Below are 21,360 nucleotides of genomic sequence, written 5' to 3'. Positions count from 1 at the left end.
TGGCCCCTTCCAAACTCTTCTTAAGTGCATTGTGGGAGTGGTATGCAGGATTTGGATGTAGAGATGGAGATGTGGCCAGGGTGCTGTCAGAGAACTCTTCACTTTGTTTGTGATGTTTGAAACAGATCTCGCTAAACCTTTTTGGAGATAAATTCCGCTATGTCGCAGAGTTCCATTGGCAATGTTAATCTGTACAGAACACCCCTGTCAATCCTCCATACACAGCATTCTGCAACGCCAACAAAACACTGCTGTTAGAATAGTCAATTACAGTACAGCACACTAGTTTACATAGTATTCACAGTTTACTATTTTACACAGTTCCCTTTTAACTAGTAGGTTTAGGTTGTTGGTCATTTCCTATTTGATTGTAAAACTCACCATGATTCTGTACCTACCTCATTGCCATTCGAGATTAGGCTGATATACTACACAATGAGTCGTTGAAACCAAGAATCACGTGGGCATGCTGTACTAGTTAACGTTATCAGTTCTGGTCAGTGATATGGTATCATCACAATTAGCCAGCTAGCTAAGTAACTAGCTAACATCAAACATATCAGTCATAAAAAGGTTATGATAAAGTTATGATAAAGGAAAAGCCAGCTCGCTAGCTACCTTTCATAGTATTACAGCTTAATGACTGCAAGACTTCCCCTGCCTTGCAACACAAGAACACCCTGCAGTCTCCACCGTGCTGACTGAAGATACAAGAATCCAGGCAGAATGATGGTGTGTTCTGCTTTGACTTGGCTGGACATCTGCTTTGAGGAACAGCAGGTTGTTATCCTCAAGACAATGAATAAGCGTCTAACTTTGCCGCTGTGGAGGTATTTATATTCATCTGTACTTTGTATCTCCTCATCTCTGACCCATCCACACCGAGAGACATTATGAAATAATTGACAATGTCTTCGTTGGTGATATGTGGTCATTTTTTATTTCGGCCTCCCACTCTTGAATAATCCATGGATGTGGCACAGACTTGCCATTTGACTTTGAAAGATTTTTCTTGGTATTTTGAGATAGCTAGCTAACGTGCGCAAAACGGAAAGAAGGCCACAAAGAAAGACCTCCATGTAACAGGACGTTCTGACATCGTTTTGTTTCAGGGTTATTAACCCTTGTGTGATGTTCATGTTTTTGTTATTCACCCAATGTTCACGGGTCTGATGGACCCACAATATTATTGGGTTTTTAAAACAATACAGCCATAACAATTTGCGTAAAAATACTTAATACTTAGATGTTGACTTATATCAATCACAAGCAATATAGACATATATGGTTAACCTCTCTGGCCCAGCAGTGACGCAACCGCACCCCCTGCCAACAATAAATGCAAATGCGCTACGCCAAATGCTAATAGCACTCGTTGAAACTCAAACGTTCATTAAAACTCACATGCAGGGTACTCAATTCAAGCTACACTCGTTGTGAATCAAGCCAACGAGTCAGATTTGTAAAATGCTTTTCGGCGAAAGCACCCCGAAATACCAGAAGGGGACGTAAACAAAGGAATTAGCATAGCCGGCGCTACAAAAAACGCAGATATAAAATATAAAACATTCATTACCTTTGACGAGATTCTTTGTTGGCACTCCTATATGTCCCATAAACATCACAATTGGGTCATTTTTTCGATTAAATCGGTCCTTGTATACCCAAAATGTCCACTTATGAATACCGTCATATCCAGGAAAAACACAATTTTTTTAAATTAAAAAAGTTGCCTATAAACTTTGACAAAACACTTCAAACTACTTCTGTAATCCAACTTTAGGTATTAGTAAACGTTAAGAAACGATCAAATTGATCACGGAGCGATCTGTATTCAATAGGCACAAGTTTGGGAAACGTAGCCAACTTTTCCGGTTCCATTGTTCACAGCTGTGGACCGGACAACCGGATGTGGTTAGTACTCAGATGACCAAGGATTTAGTTGAATCGAAATCACAACACTGGCGACATTGTGTGGAAGCTATAGGAACTGTATTCTCAGCCTTAAGTATTTTTCCTTCCAATAGACAATACATAGACTGCCGGATTGATTTTTTCTCCGTCGATTTAGTGACCAGGTTTTCTGGCGATTTTGACCACCGAACTCGTTCTGTTATAGTCACAGACACCATTGAACCAGTTCTAGAAACTTCAGAGTGTTTTCTATGCACACATCACATACTAATCATATGCATATACTATATTCCTGGCATAAGTAGCAGGACGTTGAAATGTTGCACGATTTTTAACAGAATGTTGAAAAAAGTAGCCCGATCTCTAAGAGCGTAAATGTGCCATTGTACCTCAGCTCGATCACATTTATCAATAAAAGCACTATTCTTCTTTTTAATAAAATGTGATTTTTGTCATCAAAAATCTATTAGAATCATGACATGGGTGGAATTAATCAAGTTTATCTTGAACAAATATAAATGAAATAAGGGTTTCAGGTGTTCATCACTATTGATGTTTTTTGCTTTGAACTGAACAAATTGGAAGGACACATTTTACATACTGTATTTAATGGAAATGATAAATGAGCCGCAACGAACAGAGTTTTACTGTGTGTGTGTTGCAAATGTATTCATTGCACTTGATGCATGTGTACTCTGTCTTCCTGTCCTTCATGGGTTCACACACATCATAGTGCTTCTTCTTGTTGCTACCGGCTGCAATCTAGAACTATGAAAACACTTAGTTTAGGAATTTTACTTACATCTCATTCACATATACAGTTTGAGCAGGCCAAGGTAGGAAAGTCAGACATACACACATGCAACAACATCACTCACACGTGCTTCCGGTATTGGAGTTGTTGGTTCTGTGAGTCGGGCGGATGGGGCACCAACATCCACTTCCTGAATCCTCCTCAGGATGGCTGCAGAAGCTGGTCCTTGGGATATGTTGCCCCCTCTGGATTGGAGGTCTTACCAATGCCTTGCCCAGCTCCATAGAGAAAGAGCCGTCTCCTCTGGAGCTTCCCTCTGTTCCAATATGTGTTCAATGCCATCCAGATGACAAATGCGCCGAGCTGTCCAAGATCTTGAAGAATATCACAAGTGGCCAGCGAAGGATTCTTCTTTGCCAGCTGTAGCCAGTCAACAGCTTGTCTAAGTCATCACAGGCAGCCCAGATCTTGATTCCATATTTGGTGGGTTTAGACGGTATGTACTGCCTGACGGGGCAATTCAAAAGAAGACTTTATGTCCTGCACCTGAGCAACCGCTGCACCCCACACAGCCTGCTCAGCCCTAGTTGAGTAACCGCTGCACCCCACACAGCCTGCTCAGCCCTAGTTGAGTAACCGCTGCACCCCACACAGCCTGCTCAGCCCTAGTTGAGTAACCGCTGCACCCCACACAGCCTGCTCAGCCCTAGTTGAGTAACCGCTGCACCCCACACAGCCTGCTCAGCCCTAGTTGAGTAACCGCTGCACCCCACACAGCCTGCTCAGCCCTAGTTGAGTAACCGCTGCACCCCACACAGCCTGCTCAGCCCTAGTTGAGTAACCGCTGCACCCCTTACAGCCTGCTTAGCCCTGGTTGAGTAACCGCTGCACCCCACACAGTCTGCTCGGCCCTGGTTGAGTAACCTCTGCACCCCACACAGCCTGCTCGGCCCTGGTTGAGTAACCGTTGCACCCCACACAGCCTGCTCGGCCCTGGTTGCATCCTTATCACATTGGCAGCCATGCGGCATGGCTCATTCCTTGGGCAAGAAAACCATTCAATTTCACAATTTTTGGACATCTATATTTCTCCTCCTTCAGGCTGGTGATGAGCTGGTTGATAACGGGCTGGTCCTGGGGCTGGCTAAGGGTCAATCTCATCCTCTTCTTCCAACTCAATGTCAGACTCTGAATTGACAGAGACATGATCCTCATCTTTCAAAGTGGAAGACGCTCCTTCAACACCAGGTTCTCTCTCTGCAAAAATTATTTCTAAGGCCCTCTGAGCAGAGATTATTTTTGTGGTGTTCGGGTCCACTGTAATATAAATGTGTAGGGGGGTGCATAGTGGGCACTCAATGAAAATGTGTTATTTTACATGTTCTTCACAGAAAATGAGCCAAGGCCAATGAATCTCAGTTTGAAAAAATAATTCATTTTATCATGTTTATTTTAGTAAACATAGAAAATTGGTCCCACAGACCCGAACACCACTCAAGTGTTAAATAATGTGAATGAGATTAGACTATAACATTAGGCTATCTCAATGGTATTATTATCAACAACCTGCATCTAAAGCTGTGCTGTCCTCTATCCTGGGCTTTACACATCTTCACTATAGTGCCCTTGGCTCATCTTCATAAAATAGGCATTATGTCTTCACTGCACTGAGCAAGCCTGCTCTAACGCTAATAGATGACTGATGGATCTATAGATAACTGATAGGCCCTGCCTGCGTGTTTACGTCGCACACAGACCTGTGTGCAAACATACATTCCTAACACATCTCCGTTCACGCATCAATAGACAGACTCATAAATCTCCTCAACAGAATTAGCAGAAACAATTTAAGCAGAGAGTGCTTTTATTTTATCATTTATCTTCCCCTGCCGGCAACCCAGAAGCCCCCTGGAGTGATAAATTTGCCTGTCACTTTGCCAAGGCGACTGGGATCTGAGCACATGTAATAATGTACAAATAATTACCCAGGGGAGAGGTGTGGAGGTACCTCTGCTGCACCCCACACAGCCTGCTCGCCCTGTGTGTGTGTATGTGTGTGTGTGTGTGGGGGGGGGGGGGGGTTACAGAGAGTGGGGCCATCTCAATGACACCAGTTACTGAGCCTTTGTAGGGATTCAGGAGGCTCCCCAGAGAAGCCAGGGCTTCTGTCTGTCTACTGATCTGAGATTCTAAACTAGAATCACACTCAGTCTGTTTGTCTGAGTGTGTTTTTCCAGTATTTGGTCTACTTTGTGTATCTGTATGTGAGTTAGTTTTTCTGTGTGTGTGTGTGTGTGTGTGTGTGTGTGTGTGTGTGTGTGTGTGTGTGTGTGTGTGTGTGTGTGTGTGTGTGCGTGTGCGTGTGCGTGTATGTGTGTGTGTGTGTATAGTGTATGGTGTGTGGATAGTGTGCGTGTATGTGTGTGTGTGTGTGTGTGTATAGTGTATGGTGTGTGGATAGTGTGTGTGTTGTGTGTAGTGTGTATAGTGTGTATAGTGTGGATAGTGTATATAGTGTGTATAGTGTGTATAGTGTGGATAGTGTGGATATTGTGTATAGTGTGGATAGTGTGGATAGTGTGTATAGTGTGGATAGTGTGGATAGTGTGGATAGTGTGGATAGTGTGGATAGTGTGTATAGTGTGCATAGTGTGCATTGTGTGGATAGTGTGTATAGTGTGGATAGTGTGTATAGTGTGTATAGTGTGTATAGTGTGGATAGTGTGTATAGTGTAGATAGTGTGGATAGTGTGGATAGTGTGGATAGTGTGTATAGTGTGTATTGTGTGTATAGTGTGTATAGTGTGCATAGTGTGCATGGTGTGTATGGTGTGTATAGTGTGTATAGTGTGGATAGTGTGGATAGTGTGTATAGTGTGTATAGTGTGTATTTCTGCGAGAGCCGCCAGCAAGCACTCAAAGAATTAACCACGCCACTTGCCATGTCTTTTTTCATCTATTTTTTGCTGTAGTGTTTTTCCTTCAATTTTCCACATAAGTGGTTCTGATTCTCACCCCGGCGGATGGGATTGGAGGGGTCTGTATCTGTGGCACTATATTTGCTATAGCTTAAGTCAGTGGGGGAGACATTTCCACACAGCACCAGAGTGGTAGGACATAGTAGGGGATACATTTCCACACAGCACCAGAGTGGTAGGACATAGTGGGGGAGACATTTCTACACAGCACCAGAGTGGTAGGACATAGTGGGGGAGACATTTCTACACAGCACCAGAGTGGTAGGACATAGTGGGGGAGACATTTCTACACAGCAGCAGAGTGGTAGGACATAGTGGGGGAGACATTTTTACACAGCACCAGAGTGGTAGGACATAGTGGGGGAGACATTTTTACACAGCACCAGAGTGGTAGGACATAGTGGGGGAGACATTTTTACACAGCACCAGAGTGGTAGGACATAGTGGGGGAGACATTTTTACACAGCACCAGAGTGGTAGGACATAGTGGGGGAGACATTTTTACACAGCACCAGAGTGGTAGGACATAGTAGGGGAGACATTTTTACACAGCACCAGAGTGGTAGGACATAGTGGGGGAGACATTTTTACACAGCACCAGAGTGGTAGGACATAGTAGGGGAGACATTTTTACACAGCACCAGAGTGGTAGGACATAGTGGGGGAGACATTTTTACACAGCACCAGAGTGGTAGGACATAGTGGGGGAGACATTTTTACACAGCACCAGAGTGGTAGGACATAGTAGGGGAGACATTTCAACACAGCACCAGATTGGTAGGATGCACTAAGTCGGGAGCTAGCTCTGCTTCTACAGTAGCAGAAAGCCTTGATCCTGGTCATTGTGGTCACATCAAAGCCTTGATCCTGGTCACATCAAAGCATTGATCCTGGTCACTGTGGTCACATCAAAGCCTTGATCCTGGTCACTCTGGTCACATCAAAGCCTTGATCCTGGTCACTCTGGTCACATCAAAGCATTGATCCTGGTCACTGTGGTCACATCAAAGCCCTAATCCTGGTCACTGTGGTCACATCAAAGCCCTAATTCTGGTCACTGTGGTCACATCAAAGCCCTGATCCTGGTCACTGTGGTCACATCAAAGCCCTGATCCTGGTCACTCTGGTCACATCAAAGCCCTGATCCTGGTCACTGTGGTCACATCAAAGCCCTAATCCTGGTCACTGTGGTCACATCAAAGCCCTGATCCTGGTCACTGTGGTCACATCAAAGCCCTGATCCTGGTCACTCTGGTCACATCAAAGCCCTGATCCTGGTCAGTGGTCACATCAAAGCCCTGATCCTGGTCCCTGTGGACACATCAAAGCCCTGATCCTGGTCACTCTGGTCACATCAAAGCCCTGATCCTGGTCACTCTGGTCACATCAAAGCCCTGATCCTGGTCACTGTGGTCACATCAAAGCCCTAATCCTGGTCACTGTGGTCACATCAAAGCCCTGATCCTGGTCACTGTGGTCACATCAAAGCCCTGATCCTGGTCACTCTGGTCACATCAAAGCCCTGATCCTGGTCAGTGGTCACATCAAAGCCCTGATCCTGGTCCCTGTGGACACATCAAAGCCCTGATCCTGGTGACCGTGGTCACATCAAAGCCCTGATCCTGGTCCCTGTGGACACATCAAAGCCCTGATCCTGGTGACCGTGGTCACATCAAAGCCCTGATCCTGGTGACCGTGGTCACATCAAAGCCCTGATCCTGGTCCCTGTAGTCACATCAAAGCCCTGATCCTGGTCCCTGTAGTCACATCAAAGCCCAGATGTTGCAGCTTCCCCATCTTTCCCTGCAGAGTGAGAGTGACCTGCCCAGTATCACAGGGAAATGTGTTCATTTGTTACCTGGGATGTTTATAGCATTAATTAGACAATAGCAAATGGAGTCACGTCTGTTCCCAGCTCCTCATTGGCTGCTGCCAAATTGTCCTGACTGAACAAATCACTTAATCGATCACAGAATAAATGATTAATGGAAGATGAATAGGCTGCAGATTGGTAGACGTGGATGGCTTGACTTTGGTTGCTCATGTGAAATTGATAAAAGGCGATAAGGACCCATTCCTTCTCAGCCTGTCACTAGACAGATGCTAATTAGTAGCTAGTAATAACTATCTCAGCGCTGGTCAATATTTTAGCCAGAGCAGATTCTGAGCTATAGAGAGTGGACTAAGCACGGCTGCCAACGGGTTCTGCCAACACTGTTGCTATGGAGATTCCTTTACATCACGGGACTCAGGAGCTAAGTGACAGAATCCTCTATGAATGGATATCTCAAATGGAAATATATGTTTCAACATGCCTTAAGTGTAATTTCATGTGCAGGCTTTTAGTGGGGGTAGTATTGAGCAGTAGGTATGCGGAGCGTGAACACATCTTATTTATGTAGGTGCATTGGGATTAATATCTCTGGTCTGGCTTGTTTATGGCTCGTCGCGCGTCAGGCATCCTGGGTGGTTTTACTCAGGTCTGCTACCTTTCACAACAAACAGCCAAAAAGTCTGACAGGAAAATAGCACAAATTCAAATCATTTCTTTGCCAAGGCTACAATAAATCCCCGAACTCAACTAGGATTAAAAGTCAACTTGTCAAGGATCCAGAAGACGTATTACCATCCCACCCTACAGTCACAACACCCATATACCAAATACTCCCAATAGAACCCAAATAACCACAACTCCCAATAGAACCCATATACCAAATACTCCCAATGGAACACATATGCCAAATACTCCCAATGGAACCCATATACCAAATACTCCCAATAGAACCCATATACCAAATACTCCCAGTAGAACCCATATAACCACAACTACCAATAGAACCCATATACCAAATACTCCCAATAGAACCCATATACCAAATACTCCCAATAGAACCCATATACCCACTACTCCCAATAGAACCCATATACCAAATACTCCCAATAGAACCCATATACCCACTACTCCCAATAGAACCCATATACCAAATACTCCCAATAGAACCTATTCACCAATTACTCCCAATGGAACCCATATACCAAATACTCCCAATGGAACCCATATTACCAAACACTCCCAATGGAACCCATATACCAAATACTCCCAATAGAACTCATATAACCGCAACTCCCAATAGAACCCATATACCAAATACTCCCAATAGAACCCATATAACCACAACTCCCAATAGAGCCCATATACCAAATACTCCCAATAGAACCCATATAACCACAACTCCCAATAGAACCCATATACCAAATACTCCCAATGGAACCCATATGCCAAATACTCCCAATGGAACCCATATACCAAATACTCCCAATAGAACCCATATACCAAATACTCCCAATAGAACCCATATAACCACAACTCCCAATAGAACCCATATACCAAATACTCCCAATAGAACCCATATACCAAATACTCCCAATAGAACCCATATACCCACTACTCCCAATAGAACCCATATACCAAATACTCCCAATAGAACCTATTCACCAATTACTCCCAATGGAACCCATATACCAAATACTCCCAATGGAACCCATATTACCACAACTCCCAATAGAACCCATATACCAAATACTCCCAATGGAACCCATATACCAAATACTCCCAATAGAACTCATATAACCACAACTCCCAATAGAACCCATATACCAAATACTCCCAATAGAACCCATATAACCACAACTCCCAATAGAACCCATATACCAAATACTCCCAATAGAAGCCATGTACCAAATATTCCCAATAGAACCCATATACCAAATACTCCCAATATAAATAATTCTAATTCTAATTATCGAGGCAGCCATCTCCAGTGTCAACAACTTGTCTTCCAAATGGTCTTTCTGTTCTCTGTATCGTGCTGCATGGTGGATGGTTATTAGGGGGTGTGTAGGGCTGTATGTCTGGTACTGGGACAGTAGTATAGTACTTCTCTATATACCAGGTATTCCGTGGTGCAGTGTAGCTGCAGTTGACAAGAGAGAACATTGCCCTCCCTCTCCATTTCTCTCTTTCTTTGTCAAATGCCAGAAAACTGTAGGCTGACAGATGTTGAGAGTGAGGGAGGAAAGGAGGGGTGAAAGTAGGAGGTATATGGGAGGGGGGGGATAAAATAAAATGGGGTTTAGAAAGAGATGGGTTGGGGAGAGAGAAAGAAAGGAGCGGAGTGGGGGAATGTATCAGTGAGAAACAGAAGGGGAGGTGGTAGGGGAAGAGATGTATTACCCTATAAAAAGTGTCTGATGCACATCCATCAATATGAATGACTCCTTCGCCCCCGAGGGCCTGTTTTGGCATTCAGGAACCACGGCGAGGGCTCTTAGCTTGTCAGGGCCTCCCGCCTCCCTCCTGTCTCTGCAGCGCTGCAGTTCATTTGGTGTCCCCCTCCATGGAACAGCTCTTCTCATTAGAACCTGTGGCTCTGTGGCTGAGGGAGAGACTGACTGCAGAGCGCCCATTACCTGACCATGTCCTGGGGCTCTCCCCTCCCCCTCATCTCCCCCTCCTCCCAGGGCCAGCACATCACGTTACCTCACTGAAGCAGAGACAAAAGTCCGGTTAGGCAGGAGGCACACCGCGGCTTTAAAGGGTGCTAGGATGTAGCACTGAGCGTGTCTGAGACAGGGATAGAGAATGCAGGGCGCTAGCAGTGAGGTGTTCTTGTGCCATGTTCCCTCTAGCAGAAGCCATTCGGTTGATCACATGATACTGCCTGTTTGACAGACCGCGGCAGCCAGCTATTTCTCAGGGATAAGAGAATAAAGGCTTGCTGCTGCTGCTGTGGAGACCTTGAACAGAACGATGAAAAGCTCAGTTCAACCTCTCATTCCACACTCTGCCAGATGCCTCTGTCTGTAGACACAGAGCACTGCTTTTACATCCTCTCTTTACCTTGGACAGGAAAATAACACATTGATACATTTCTAGACGACAGTACACACAGTATGAAATATGAATCCATTTCTATGGTTCAGCCATTGGAAACTAGTGTGGTACCAACGAACTGACACACAAACAAAGGCATTTTAGCTCCATCTCTCATCTCTCATCTACAGTCTGTGTTGCCCGTGGTAACGAGGCTGAGACGTGACTGTACAGTAAAGTGGCCCTAATGGCCTCCCAGCAGTCACCCGTGACAGGTTCAAGTCCTATTGGGAGATTTATATGGCCCCCACACCTGTGGGAGTGACTCCCAACACCTGTTAAATGGAGCCGGCCCCCATCCATACATCCATACATCCACAGGCTGCAGCAGCCCAAAGTTGACCTGGTAGGGGAGGGAAAGGGGAGAGGGTTCAAGGTTGGGACTGGAGGAGAGCTAATCAACTCAGGCCAGGGCAGTTTGGGCATCATCAGAAGGGGTTGATGGGATAGTATAGCAGAGAGCAATGGATGTTAATGAACGAGGTTATGTGTGAGTCTGTGTTGGGGAGGGATAATGACGTGTGTTTATCCAGCACATGTATCTGTATGTATGTGTGTGTGTGTGTGTGTGTGCGCGTGTGTGTATTAATGCATGTGTGTGTATTAATGTGTATGTGTGTGTAATAATGTGTGTGTGTAATGATGTGTGTGTGTATTAATGTGTGTCTATTAATGTGTCTATTAATGTGTGTGTGAATTAATGTGTGTGTGTGTGTGTGTGTGTGTGTGTGTGTGTGTGTGTGTGTGTGTGTGAGTGTGTGTGTGTGTGTGTGTGTGTGTGTGTGTGTGTGTGTGTGTGTGTCAATGTGTGTGTGTAATGTTGTGTGTGTATTAATGCATGTGTGTGTAATAATTTGTGTGTATTAATGTGTGTGTGTATTAATGTGTGCTTCTATTAATGTGTTTGTTTGTGTATTAATGTGTGTGTATTAATGTGTGTCTATTAATGTGTGTGTATGTGTATTGATGTGTGTGCGTGTGTGTCAATGTGTGTGTGTAATGTTGTGTGTGTATTAATGCATGTGTGTGTAATAATTTGTGTGTATTCATGTGTGTGTGTGAGTGTGTAGTATTGTGTGTCTATTAATGTGTGTGTGTATTAATGTGTGCGTGTATTAATGTCTTTGTGTGTGTATTAATGTGTGTGTGTGTATTAATGTGTGTCTATTAATGTGTGTGTATGTGTATTGATGTATGTGTGTGTATTAATGTGTTTGTGTGTGTATGTGTATTAATGCATGTGTGCGAATTAATGTGTGTGAGTGTATTAATGTGTGTGTGTGTATTAATGTGTGTGAGTGTATTAATGTGTGTGTGTGTATTAATGTGTGTGAGTGTATTAATGTGTGTGTGTGTATTAATGTGTGTGAGTGTATTAATGCATGCGTGTGTATTAATGTGTGTGTGTGTATTAATGTATGTGTGTGTATTAATGTGTTTGTGTGTGTGTGTATTAATGTGTGTGTGTGTATTAATGTGTGTGTGTGTGTATTAATGTGCGTGAGTGTATTAATGTGTGTGTGTGTATTAATGTGTGCGTGTGTATTAATGTGTGTGTGTGTGTATTAATGTGCGTGAGTGTATTAATGTGTGTGTGTGTGTGTATTAATGTGTGCGTGTGTATTAATGTGTGTGAGTGTATTAATGTGTGTGAGTGTATTAATGTGTGTGTGTGTATTAATGTTTGTGTGTGTATTAATGTGTGTGTGTGTATTAATGTGTGTGTGTGTGTATTAATGTGCGTGAGTGTATTACTGTGTGCGTGTGTATTAATGTGTGTGAGTGTATTAATGTGTGTGAGTGTATTAATGTGTGTGTGTGTATTAATGTTTGTGTGTGTATTAATGTGTGTGTGTGTATTAATGTGCGTGAGTGTATTAATGTGTGTGAGTGTATTAATGTGTGTGTGTGTGTGTGTGTATTAATGTTTGTGTGTGTATTAATGTGTGTGAGTCAGAATGAGACAAAGTCACCGCAAGAGAAAGGAAAGATACAGAGCAGCGTTGCCGGAAATCCAACTTTAAGGGAGAGGCACATGCTGCACATACATCCTGTCTATGAATGATGTCATTAGTACTGCAGGCTCACCCCCCCCCCCACACACACACACACGCACGCTAACATTAGAACATATGTTGGAACTTATGTCTTCATATTGGCTCCCTGCTGATTCCCTGTCATGTTTTAATTCATTATTTCTCAATCTTGTCAGGAAACATGAAATTCTTACATAATTCTAAAATGTACGTTACATATTTGATAGAGTGTGAGGGTTGACTTTCGCTGACGAGAGCCTCGTTTATAAAACTAAAAAGAGATTCATTCCAAGATGTATAGTATTCATAGAAAAATATAACCTATTACCATTCCTAACTACACTATGAATATTTGCCATATCTAACAACCCTGTGTTTCCTCCTAGCCGACCAGGCCTGCTGAATGCCGGTGATCCAGGCTACCCGTGGCTGGCAGACTCCTGGCCTGCAACCAGCCTGCCTGTCAACAGTGGCTCCGGTGGACCCAATGACCTTAGTAACTTTGGACGAGGAGGTGAGATATCAGGGCCTGTCCAACAGTATAGTCTCTATGGGCCTGTATATGTACTAGACTGGGGGAGAGCAGAGAGAGAAAAGAGTGGAAAGAACTGAGAGAGAGGAGAGGAGAGAGAGAGAGAGAGAGAAAAAGGAGAGAGAGCAATAGGTGAGAGAAGAGATGGAGAGATAGGAAATACCCAGTTTTGACTAGGTGCCAGCGTTCGTGAGAAAAGCCTTGCTATTGAGAAAGGCTGCCGTAGGCAGACCTGGCTCTCAAGAGAAGACAGACTATGTGCACACTGCCCAAAAAATTAGGTTGAAACTGAGCTGCACTTCCTAACATCCTGGCAAATGTATGACCATATTAGAGACACATATTTCCATCAGATTACACAGACCCACGTAGAATTAGAAAACAAACCCAATTTTGATACACTCCCATATCTACTGGGTGAAATACCAGTGTTCCATCACAGCAGCAACATTTGTGACCTGTTGCCACAAGAAAAGGTCAACCAGTGAAGAACAAACACCATTGTAAATACAACAATGTTATTTATTTTCCCTTTTGTACTTTAACTATTTACACATAATATGTCATTTGAAATGTCTTTATTCTTTTGGAAATTTTGTGAGTGTAATGTTTACTGTTCATTGTTATTGTTTATTTTCGCTTTTGTTTTATCTACTTCACTTGCTTTAGCAATGTTAACATGTTTTCCATGCCAATAAAGCACATAAATTGACATTGAATTGAGAGAGAGGGGGGAGGGGCCCAGGGTTAGGAGTCAGTGGCTGGAATTAGAATGCATGAACAAGTGGGGATGGATTTTTCAATGAGATGAATGTGTTTAACTGGATGTTAAGAGCTGAGCTAATGTCAAAGTGTTGAGCTGCTCAGGGTAATCCCCTCACACCCCGGGGACAGTTCCTGACTGAACCCAGGGTCACTCTGTCCTGATGCATAGTTAGACACCTCTCCACTCCTAATCTGTAATGCAGCATTGTTCATCAATTACTCTTAACATCACTTTACCTTTCTACTTTTTATTCAAATACAATGGGTTTAAAGTTGATGTGAATAAAGTATTTGTCATTGAAGTGCACACCACAGCCTTCTAAACTGACCCCTATTCTCTCTCCCTGTGTCTCCTCCAGACACCAGTAGTAATGGGGATAAGACTGACACCATGCTCTCTGATGGAGCCATCTATAGCAGTATAGATTTCACCACCAAGGCTAACTACAACAGCCCCAGCCAGGGCTCCCAGGGAGCCACCCCCTATGCCACCACACAGATCCTCCACTCCAGTAGTATCCATGAGCTGGCTGTGGACCTCCCTGAGGCCCAGTGGAAGGCCTCCATCCAGGCCAAACAGGAGATGGCCAACCTGGGGTACTCCCTGCCCGACAAGAACTCCTGCAACAACAGTGAGTGGATTGTGTGTTTGTGTGTGTGTGTGTGTGTGTGTGTGTGTGTGTGTGTGTGTGTGTGTGTGTGTGTGTGTGTGTGTGTGTGTCTGTTTCACACAGAAGCTGAGACTTCTCATATTTCCCTGCCATGCCACACAGTGTCTGTGTTATATTAACCCTAACCATAATGGACACACTCCTCCTACTGTGAGTGTATGACCCCAGGACAAATCACTGCTGAGTGACAGATCAGCACGGAAGGTTTCATATGATACCCCAGTTCACCCCGGTTGGAAAAGGTCTGGGTGTAGCTGGTGCAGAGAAGTCATTCTGGTCCGCGACGGGGCTGGTTTTCTTTTTTTAATCCGTGATTGACTGTAGACCCTGCCACATACCTCTTGTGTCTGAGCCATTGAATTGCGACTCTACTTTGTCTCTATACTGATGCTTAGCTTGTTTGATTGCCTTGTGGAGGGAATAGCTACACTGTTTGTATTCGGTCATGTTTCCGGTCACCTTGCCCTGATTTAAAGCAGTGGTTCACGCTTTCAGTTTCATGCGAAAACTGCCATCAATCCACGGTTTCTGGATTGGGAATGTTTTAATAGTTGCTGTGGGTACGACATCACCGATGCACTTGCTAATAAACTCGCTCATCGAATCAGCGTATTTGTCAATGTTGTTGTTTGATGCAATGTGGAACATATCCCAGTCCACGTGATCGAGGAAATCTTGAAGCGTGGAATCAGATTGGTCGGACCGGCGTTGAACAGACCTATGCGCGGGAGCTTCCTGTTTTAGTTTCCGTCTATAGGCTGGAAGCACCATAATGGAGTCTTGGGCAGCTTCTCCAAAAGGAGTGCAGGGGAGGGCCTTATATGCGTTGCGGAAGTTAGAATAACAATGATACAGGGTTTTACCAGCCCTGGTTGCTGATAGATTTTAGGGAGTCTTTTTTTCAGATTAGCCTTGTTAAAATTCCCAGCTACAATGAATGCAGCCACAGGATACATGGTTTCCAGTTTACATCGTCAAATGTCAAATTAAGTTTGTTCAGGGCCATCGATGACTCTGCTTGGGGGGGAATTTATGCGGCTGTGAATATAATTGAGAACGAGAGAATTCTCTTGGTAGATAATGCAGTCGACATTTGATTGTGAGGAATTCTAAGTCAGGTGAACAGACGGACTTGAGTTCCTGTATGTTGTTATGATCACACCACGTCTCGTTAATCATAAGGCATACCCCCCCCCGCCCTTCTTCTTACCAGAAAGATGGTTGTTTCTGTCGGCGCGATCCGTGAATAAACCAGCTGGCTGTAAAAACTCCGATTGCGTACTTGAGTGAGCCATGTTTCCGTGAAGCAAAGAACGTTACAGTCTCTTATGTCTCTCTGGAATGCTACCCTTGCTCGGATTTCTCCTACCTTGTTGTCAAGAGACTGGACATTCGCCCGTCTCCGGGGACTGACCAGAAGACCGCTTCGTTTGCCCCTTTTACGGCGTCGTTGGTTTGGTTCGCCGGCTGGGATCCGATCCATTGTCCTGGGTGTTGGGCAAAACAGAGGATCTGCTTTGGGAAAGTCGTATTCCTGATCATAATGATGGTGATTTGACGTTGCTCTTATATCCAATAGTTCCTCCCGACTGTATTTAATAAAACGTAAGATTACCTAGGGTACCAATGTAAGAAATAACACGTAAAAAAACTAAATTCTGCATAGTTTCCTAGGAACACGAAGCAAGGAGGCCATCTCTGTCGGCGCCGGAAGTGTATTACCAAATACATGTAGTAATACCAAGCCCACACAATAGGACCAAAATACATAAAACAAACACACACAAAAACCATGGGGAAAACAGAAGGTTAAATATTGAACATGTTATTGGGGAATTGAAACCAGGTGTGTAAAACAAAGACAAAACAAATGGAAAATGAAAAGTGAGCAGGCAATGGATAGAAGGCCAGTGACGTCGACCGCCGAACGCCGCTCAGACAAGGAGAGGGACCGACTTTGGCGGAAGTCATGACACCACCGGCCTGAGGAGAGACACATGGAACAAGGGGTTAATACGGTTATCTGGGGGAAGCTGTAACCTGTAGCAAACCTCGTTCTCCTCTTTGAATGGCCCCACAAACCGCGGGCCCAGCTTCCGGCAGGGCAGGCGCAGGCGCAGGGGCAGGTTTCGGGTCAAGAGCCAGACGCGGTCTCCCAGTGCGAACACCGGGGCCTCACTGTGGTGGTGATCGGCGCTCATATTCTGACGCCTCACAGCCCGTTGCACATGAGCGGCATCCCAGGTCTCCTCCGAGCGCTTAAACCATTCGTCCACCGCAGGAGCCTAGATCTGGCTCTGATGTCTAGGTGCCAGAACCAGCTGATACCCCAGTATGCACTGGAAGGGAGAAAGGTTAGTGGAGGAGTGGCGGAGCGAGTTTTGGGCCATCTCTGCCCAGGGAATGAACGCCGCCCACTCCCCCGGCCGGTCCTGGCAATAAGACCGCAGAAACCTACCCACATCCTGGTTTACTCTATCCACCTTCCCATTAATCTCGGGGTGAAAACCCGAGGTATGGCTGACAGAGACCCCCAGACGTTCCATGAACGCCCTCAAGACCCTTGATGTGAACTGGGGACCTCGATCAGACACTATATCCTTAGGCACCCCGTAGTTTCGGAAGACATGTGTAAACAGGGCCTCCGCAGTCTGTATTGCCGTAGGGAGACCGGGCAAAGGAAGGAGACGGCAGGACTTGGAGAACCGATCCACAACAACCAGGATCGTGGTGATACCCTGTGAGGGAGGAAGACCCGCGAGGAAATCCACCGATAGGTGCGACCATGGCCGTTGTGGAACAGGTAAGGGCTGTAACTTCCCTCTGGGCAGGTGCCTAGGGGCCTTGCACTGGGCATACACCGAGCAGGAGGAAACATAAACCCTCACATCCTTGGCCAAGGTGGACCACCAGTACTTCCCACTAAGACAATGCACTGTCCGACTGATGCCAGGATGACCAAAGGAGGGTGGCATGTGGGCCCAATAGCTCAAACGGTCGCGGACAGCAGACAGAACGTACAGACGCCCAGCTGGACACTGGGGATGAGTGGGCTCTGTACGTAACGCCCACTCGATGTCCACGTCCAGCTCCCACACCACCGGTGCCATCAGACAAGAGGCCGGAAGTATGGGAGTGTGATCCATGGACTGCTCCTCTGTGTCATACATCCGGGACAGTGCATCTGCCTTAGTGTTCTGGGAACCTGGTCTGTCAGACAGGGTGAAAACAAAACAGGTAAAGAACATGGCCCACTTTGCCTGGCGAGGGTTCAGTCTCCTCGCCACCCGGATGTACTCCAGATTGCGGTGGTCAGTCCAGATGAGAAAAGAGCCTTGACAACAGCCAACAGCTCCCGGTCCCTCACATCATAGTTTCTCTCCGCCGGGCTGAGCTTCTTTGAAAAGAAAGTACAGGGGTGGAGGTTTGGTGGTACCCAAGTGCTGAGAGAGCACGGCTCCTATCCCAGCTTCAGACGCATCCACCTCCACTATGAACACCAAAGGGGGATCCGGATGAGCCAGCACGGGAGCACGGGAGCCAACAGAGCCTTCAGGTGACCAAAAGCCCTGTCCGCCTCAGCCGACCACTACAGTCGCACCAGTCCCCCCTTCAACAGTGAGGTAATGGGAGCCGCTACCTGACCAAATCCCCGGATAAACCTACGGTAGTAGTTGGCAAACCCTAGAAACCGCTGCACTTCCTTTACCTTGGTGGGAGTCGGCCAATTTTGCACGGCTGAAATGCGGTCAGTCTCCATCTCCACCCCTGAAGTGGAAATGTGGTACCCTAGGAAGGAGACGGACAGTTGGAAGATCAGACATTTCTCAGCCTTGATGTACAGGTCATGCTCCAACAGTCGACCAAGCACCCTGCGCACCAGGGACTCATACTTGGCGCGTGTAGCGGAGAATATAAGAATGTCGTCGATATACACCACTACACCCTGCCCATGCAGGTCCCGGAAAATCTAATCTACATATGCCTGGAACATTCATCAACCCGTACGGCATGACGAGGTACTCATAGTGCCCTGAGGTGGAACTAAATGCCGTCTTCCACTCACCCCCCTCCTGGATACACACCAGGTTGTAAGCGCTCCTGAGATCCAATTTTGTGAAGAAGCGCGCACCGTGCATTGACTCTGTCACACTGGCTATGAGAGGCAGCGGGTAGCTGTACCTCACAGTGATCTGATTGATACCTCGATAGTCAATGCACGGGCGCAGACCTCCATCCTTCTTCTTCACAAAAAATAAACTCGAGGAGGCAGGTGAAGTGGAGGGCTGAATGTAACCCTGTCCCAGGGATTCGGAGACATATGTGTCCATAGCCGCCGTGACAGGGGATACACTTGACTCCTGTGAAGTGCTGCGTCTACCAGGAGATTTATCGCACAATCCCCCCATCAATGGGGTGGTAATTGAGTCGCCTTCTTCTTACAGAAGCACGGTCACCTGGTCTGGACTTTCCACCATAGTAGCACCCGACAGAAACCCCTAAACACCTCCCCGAAACCCCTAAAAACCTCCTCAATTATAAAGGCAAAACAAATGGAAAATGAGAAGTGGATCGGCGATGTCTAGAAAGCCTGTGACGTCGACCGGCGAACGCCGCCCGAACAAGGAGAGGGACCGACTTCAGCAGAAGTCGTGACACCTTTTTACAAGCCATAGGTTTACTGTGACCTGACACAGTTTGTACTCTAATACTCACTATTTCACAATCTGTTTCTGAAGCCCATTCCAGCTCCACTCTGACTGCCTGATTCTGTTTTAAGGACTAATTTTCCCCTCGCTGCCATCCAGTCTTGGTCACTTTCCAAGGTTAAATAAACACCAGATGAAGGGCGAGGGAGCTAGAATAATGCACTGTTTCCTCCAGCCTTGGATTAAGTTACTTCCCTCTCTCTGTTCTAACTAATTACTTATCCTCTTTAGCACAACTAATATTTAAGAAAATAATCCAACTCAATTATAATGGATTTGATAGAAGACTTTTCTAAAAGCCTTGTGGAGTTTCCTAATGAGTTTTCTGGTGCTGTTTATACATATTCATGGTCTCATTCTCTAGAGATTTAAAGTAGATTCATTATATCATTTTTTACAATGTGCCCATGATGTAATAACTATTAGAAACTGAATTCCGGATCCGTTGCTCTGTCTTGCATTATTTTAAAACGTAAAATGTGATTATATTTGTTGAAAATGCTACAATAAATGACTTGCTCCTGCTGCAAGTGGATTTATCTCTCCCATCTCATGAATGAATAATCAATTTGCCTTCTTCCAATATTAAACATGCACTCGTATTTAAAAAAAGTTATGCATCACAAACAAAGGCTAAATGTTTCACTGAGTGAATATGACCATGGGTGGGTGGGTGGGTGAGGGAGGGAGGGAGGGAGGAAAAAGAGAGAGAGAGAGAATGTCAAGATGGATGGATGGAAGAGGTGTGTGTGATTGAGAAGTGTCCAGATAGATAGAAGAGGTGTGGGTGATTGAGATATGTTCAGATAGATAGAAGAGGTGTGGGTGATTGAGATATGTTCAGATAGATAGAAGAGGTGTGGGTGATTGAGATATGTTCAGATAGATAGAAGAGGTGTGGGTGATTGAGATATGTTCAGATAGATAGAAGAGGTGTGGGTGATTGAGATATGTTCAGATTGATAGAAGAGGTGTGGGTGATTGAGATATGTTCAGATTGATAGAAGAGGTGTGGGTGATTGAGATATGTTCAGATAGATAGAAGAGGTGTGGGTGATTGAGATATATTCAGATAGATAGAAGAGGTGATAGGGTGATTGAGATATGTTCAGATAGATAGAAGAGATTGATGTGGGTGATTGAGATATGTTCAGATAGATAGAAGAGGTGTGGGTGATTGAGATATGTTCAGATTGATAGAAGAGGTGTGGGTGATTGAGATATGTTCAGATTGATAGAAGATTGAGATATGTTCAGATAGATAGAAGAGGTGTGGGTGATTGAGATATGTTCAGATAGATAGAAGAGGTGTGGGTGATTGAGATATATTCAGATAGATAGAAGAGGTGTGGGTGATTGAGATATGTTCAGATAGATAGAAGATGTGTGGGTGATTGAGATATGTTCAGATAGATAGAAGATGTGTGGGTGATTGAGATGTGTCCACTGCTTGCCTGATGCTCTAACTGCATGTCCTGCATGTGCTTCAGCCAATCACCTGATGCCACTGTATAATTTTGCCCTTTAACCCCACTAGCACTCCTTTTCATTCCTGACTACCGATTGGCCGAGGGATTGTCTAATAGAATGCCACACAACCAATCACAAGATTTCAGCACCACCAGCTCAGACCGAAGCGGCAGCCTATCAGGTTGGTTTCTGATGTGGAAGGCAGGGATCTCACTGTTCTTCCTTCTCCCCTTAACATTCTGGGATAACTCAATGACTGCCATTTAATCGACTGTATCATTGATTCACTTGTTAATTACTTTATTGATCTCTTTTGCATGTGCAAAACCCAACGACTAAGGGAGGTCTTTATTATCCCACTCCTCTCCCTCACCATTGTCACTTTGCTCCTGCTGCTTATACTCACAACGCATTTCAAATTCAGATGAGAATTGAGGCAAGGGTACTCCTTCAGACAGTTGGAGTGGTGCATTGTGAGACTACACACACACACACACACACACACACACACACACACACACACACACACACACACACACACACACACACACACACACACACACACACACACACACACACACACACACACACACACCAT

General features: G+C 45.2%; 1 protein-coding gene across 1 annotated transcript in view; it reads left to right on the top strand.

Annotated features, from left to right (window-relative positions):
- Positions 1 to 21,360, top strand: part of robo2 (roundabout, axon guidance receptor, homolog 2 (Drosophila)) — a 428,769-nt gene that overhangs the window by 367,473 nt on the left and 39,936 nt on the right. Inside the window, exons 20-22 of the mRNA XM_064985273.1 lie at positions 13,002 to 13,129; positions 14,272 to 14,544; positions 20,830 to 20,943. Coding sequence (XP_064841345.1) covers positions 13,002 to 13,129; positions 14,272 to 14,544; positions 20,830 to 20,943 — 515 coding nt within the window. The remainder of the gene's footprint in view (positions 1 to 13,001; positions 13,130 to 14,271; positions 14,545 to 20,829; positions 20,944 to 21,360) is intronic.

Source organism: Oncorhynchus masou, chromosome 13 (genome assembly GCF_036934945.1).
Source record: "Oncorhynchus masou masou isolate Uvic2021 chromosome 13, UVic_Omas_1.1, whole genome shotgun sequence".
Lineage (NCBI taxonomy): Eukaryota > Metazoa > Chordata > Actinopteri > Salmoniformes > Salmonidae > Oncorhynchus > Oncorhynchus masou.
The sequence above is the reverse complement of the archived record's forward strand: the minus strand, read 5'-3'. Positions and strand labels throughout refer to the sequence as shown.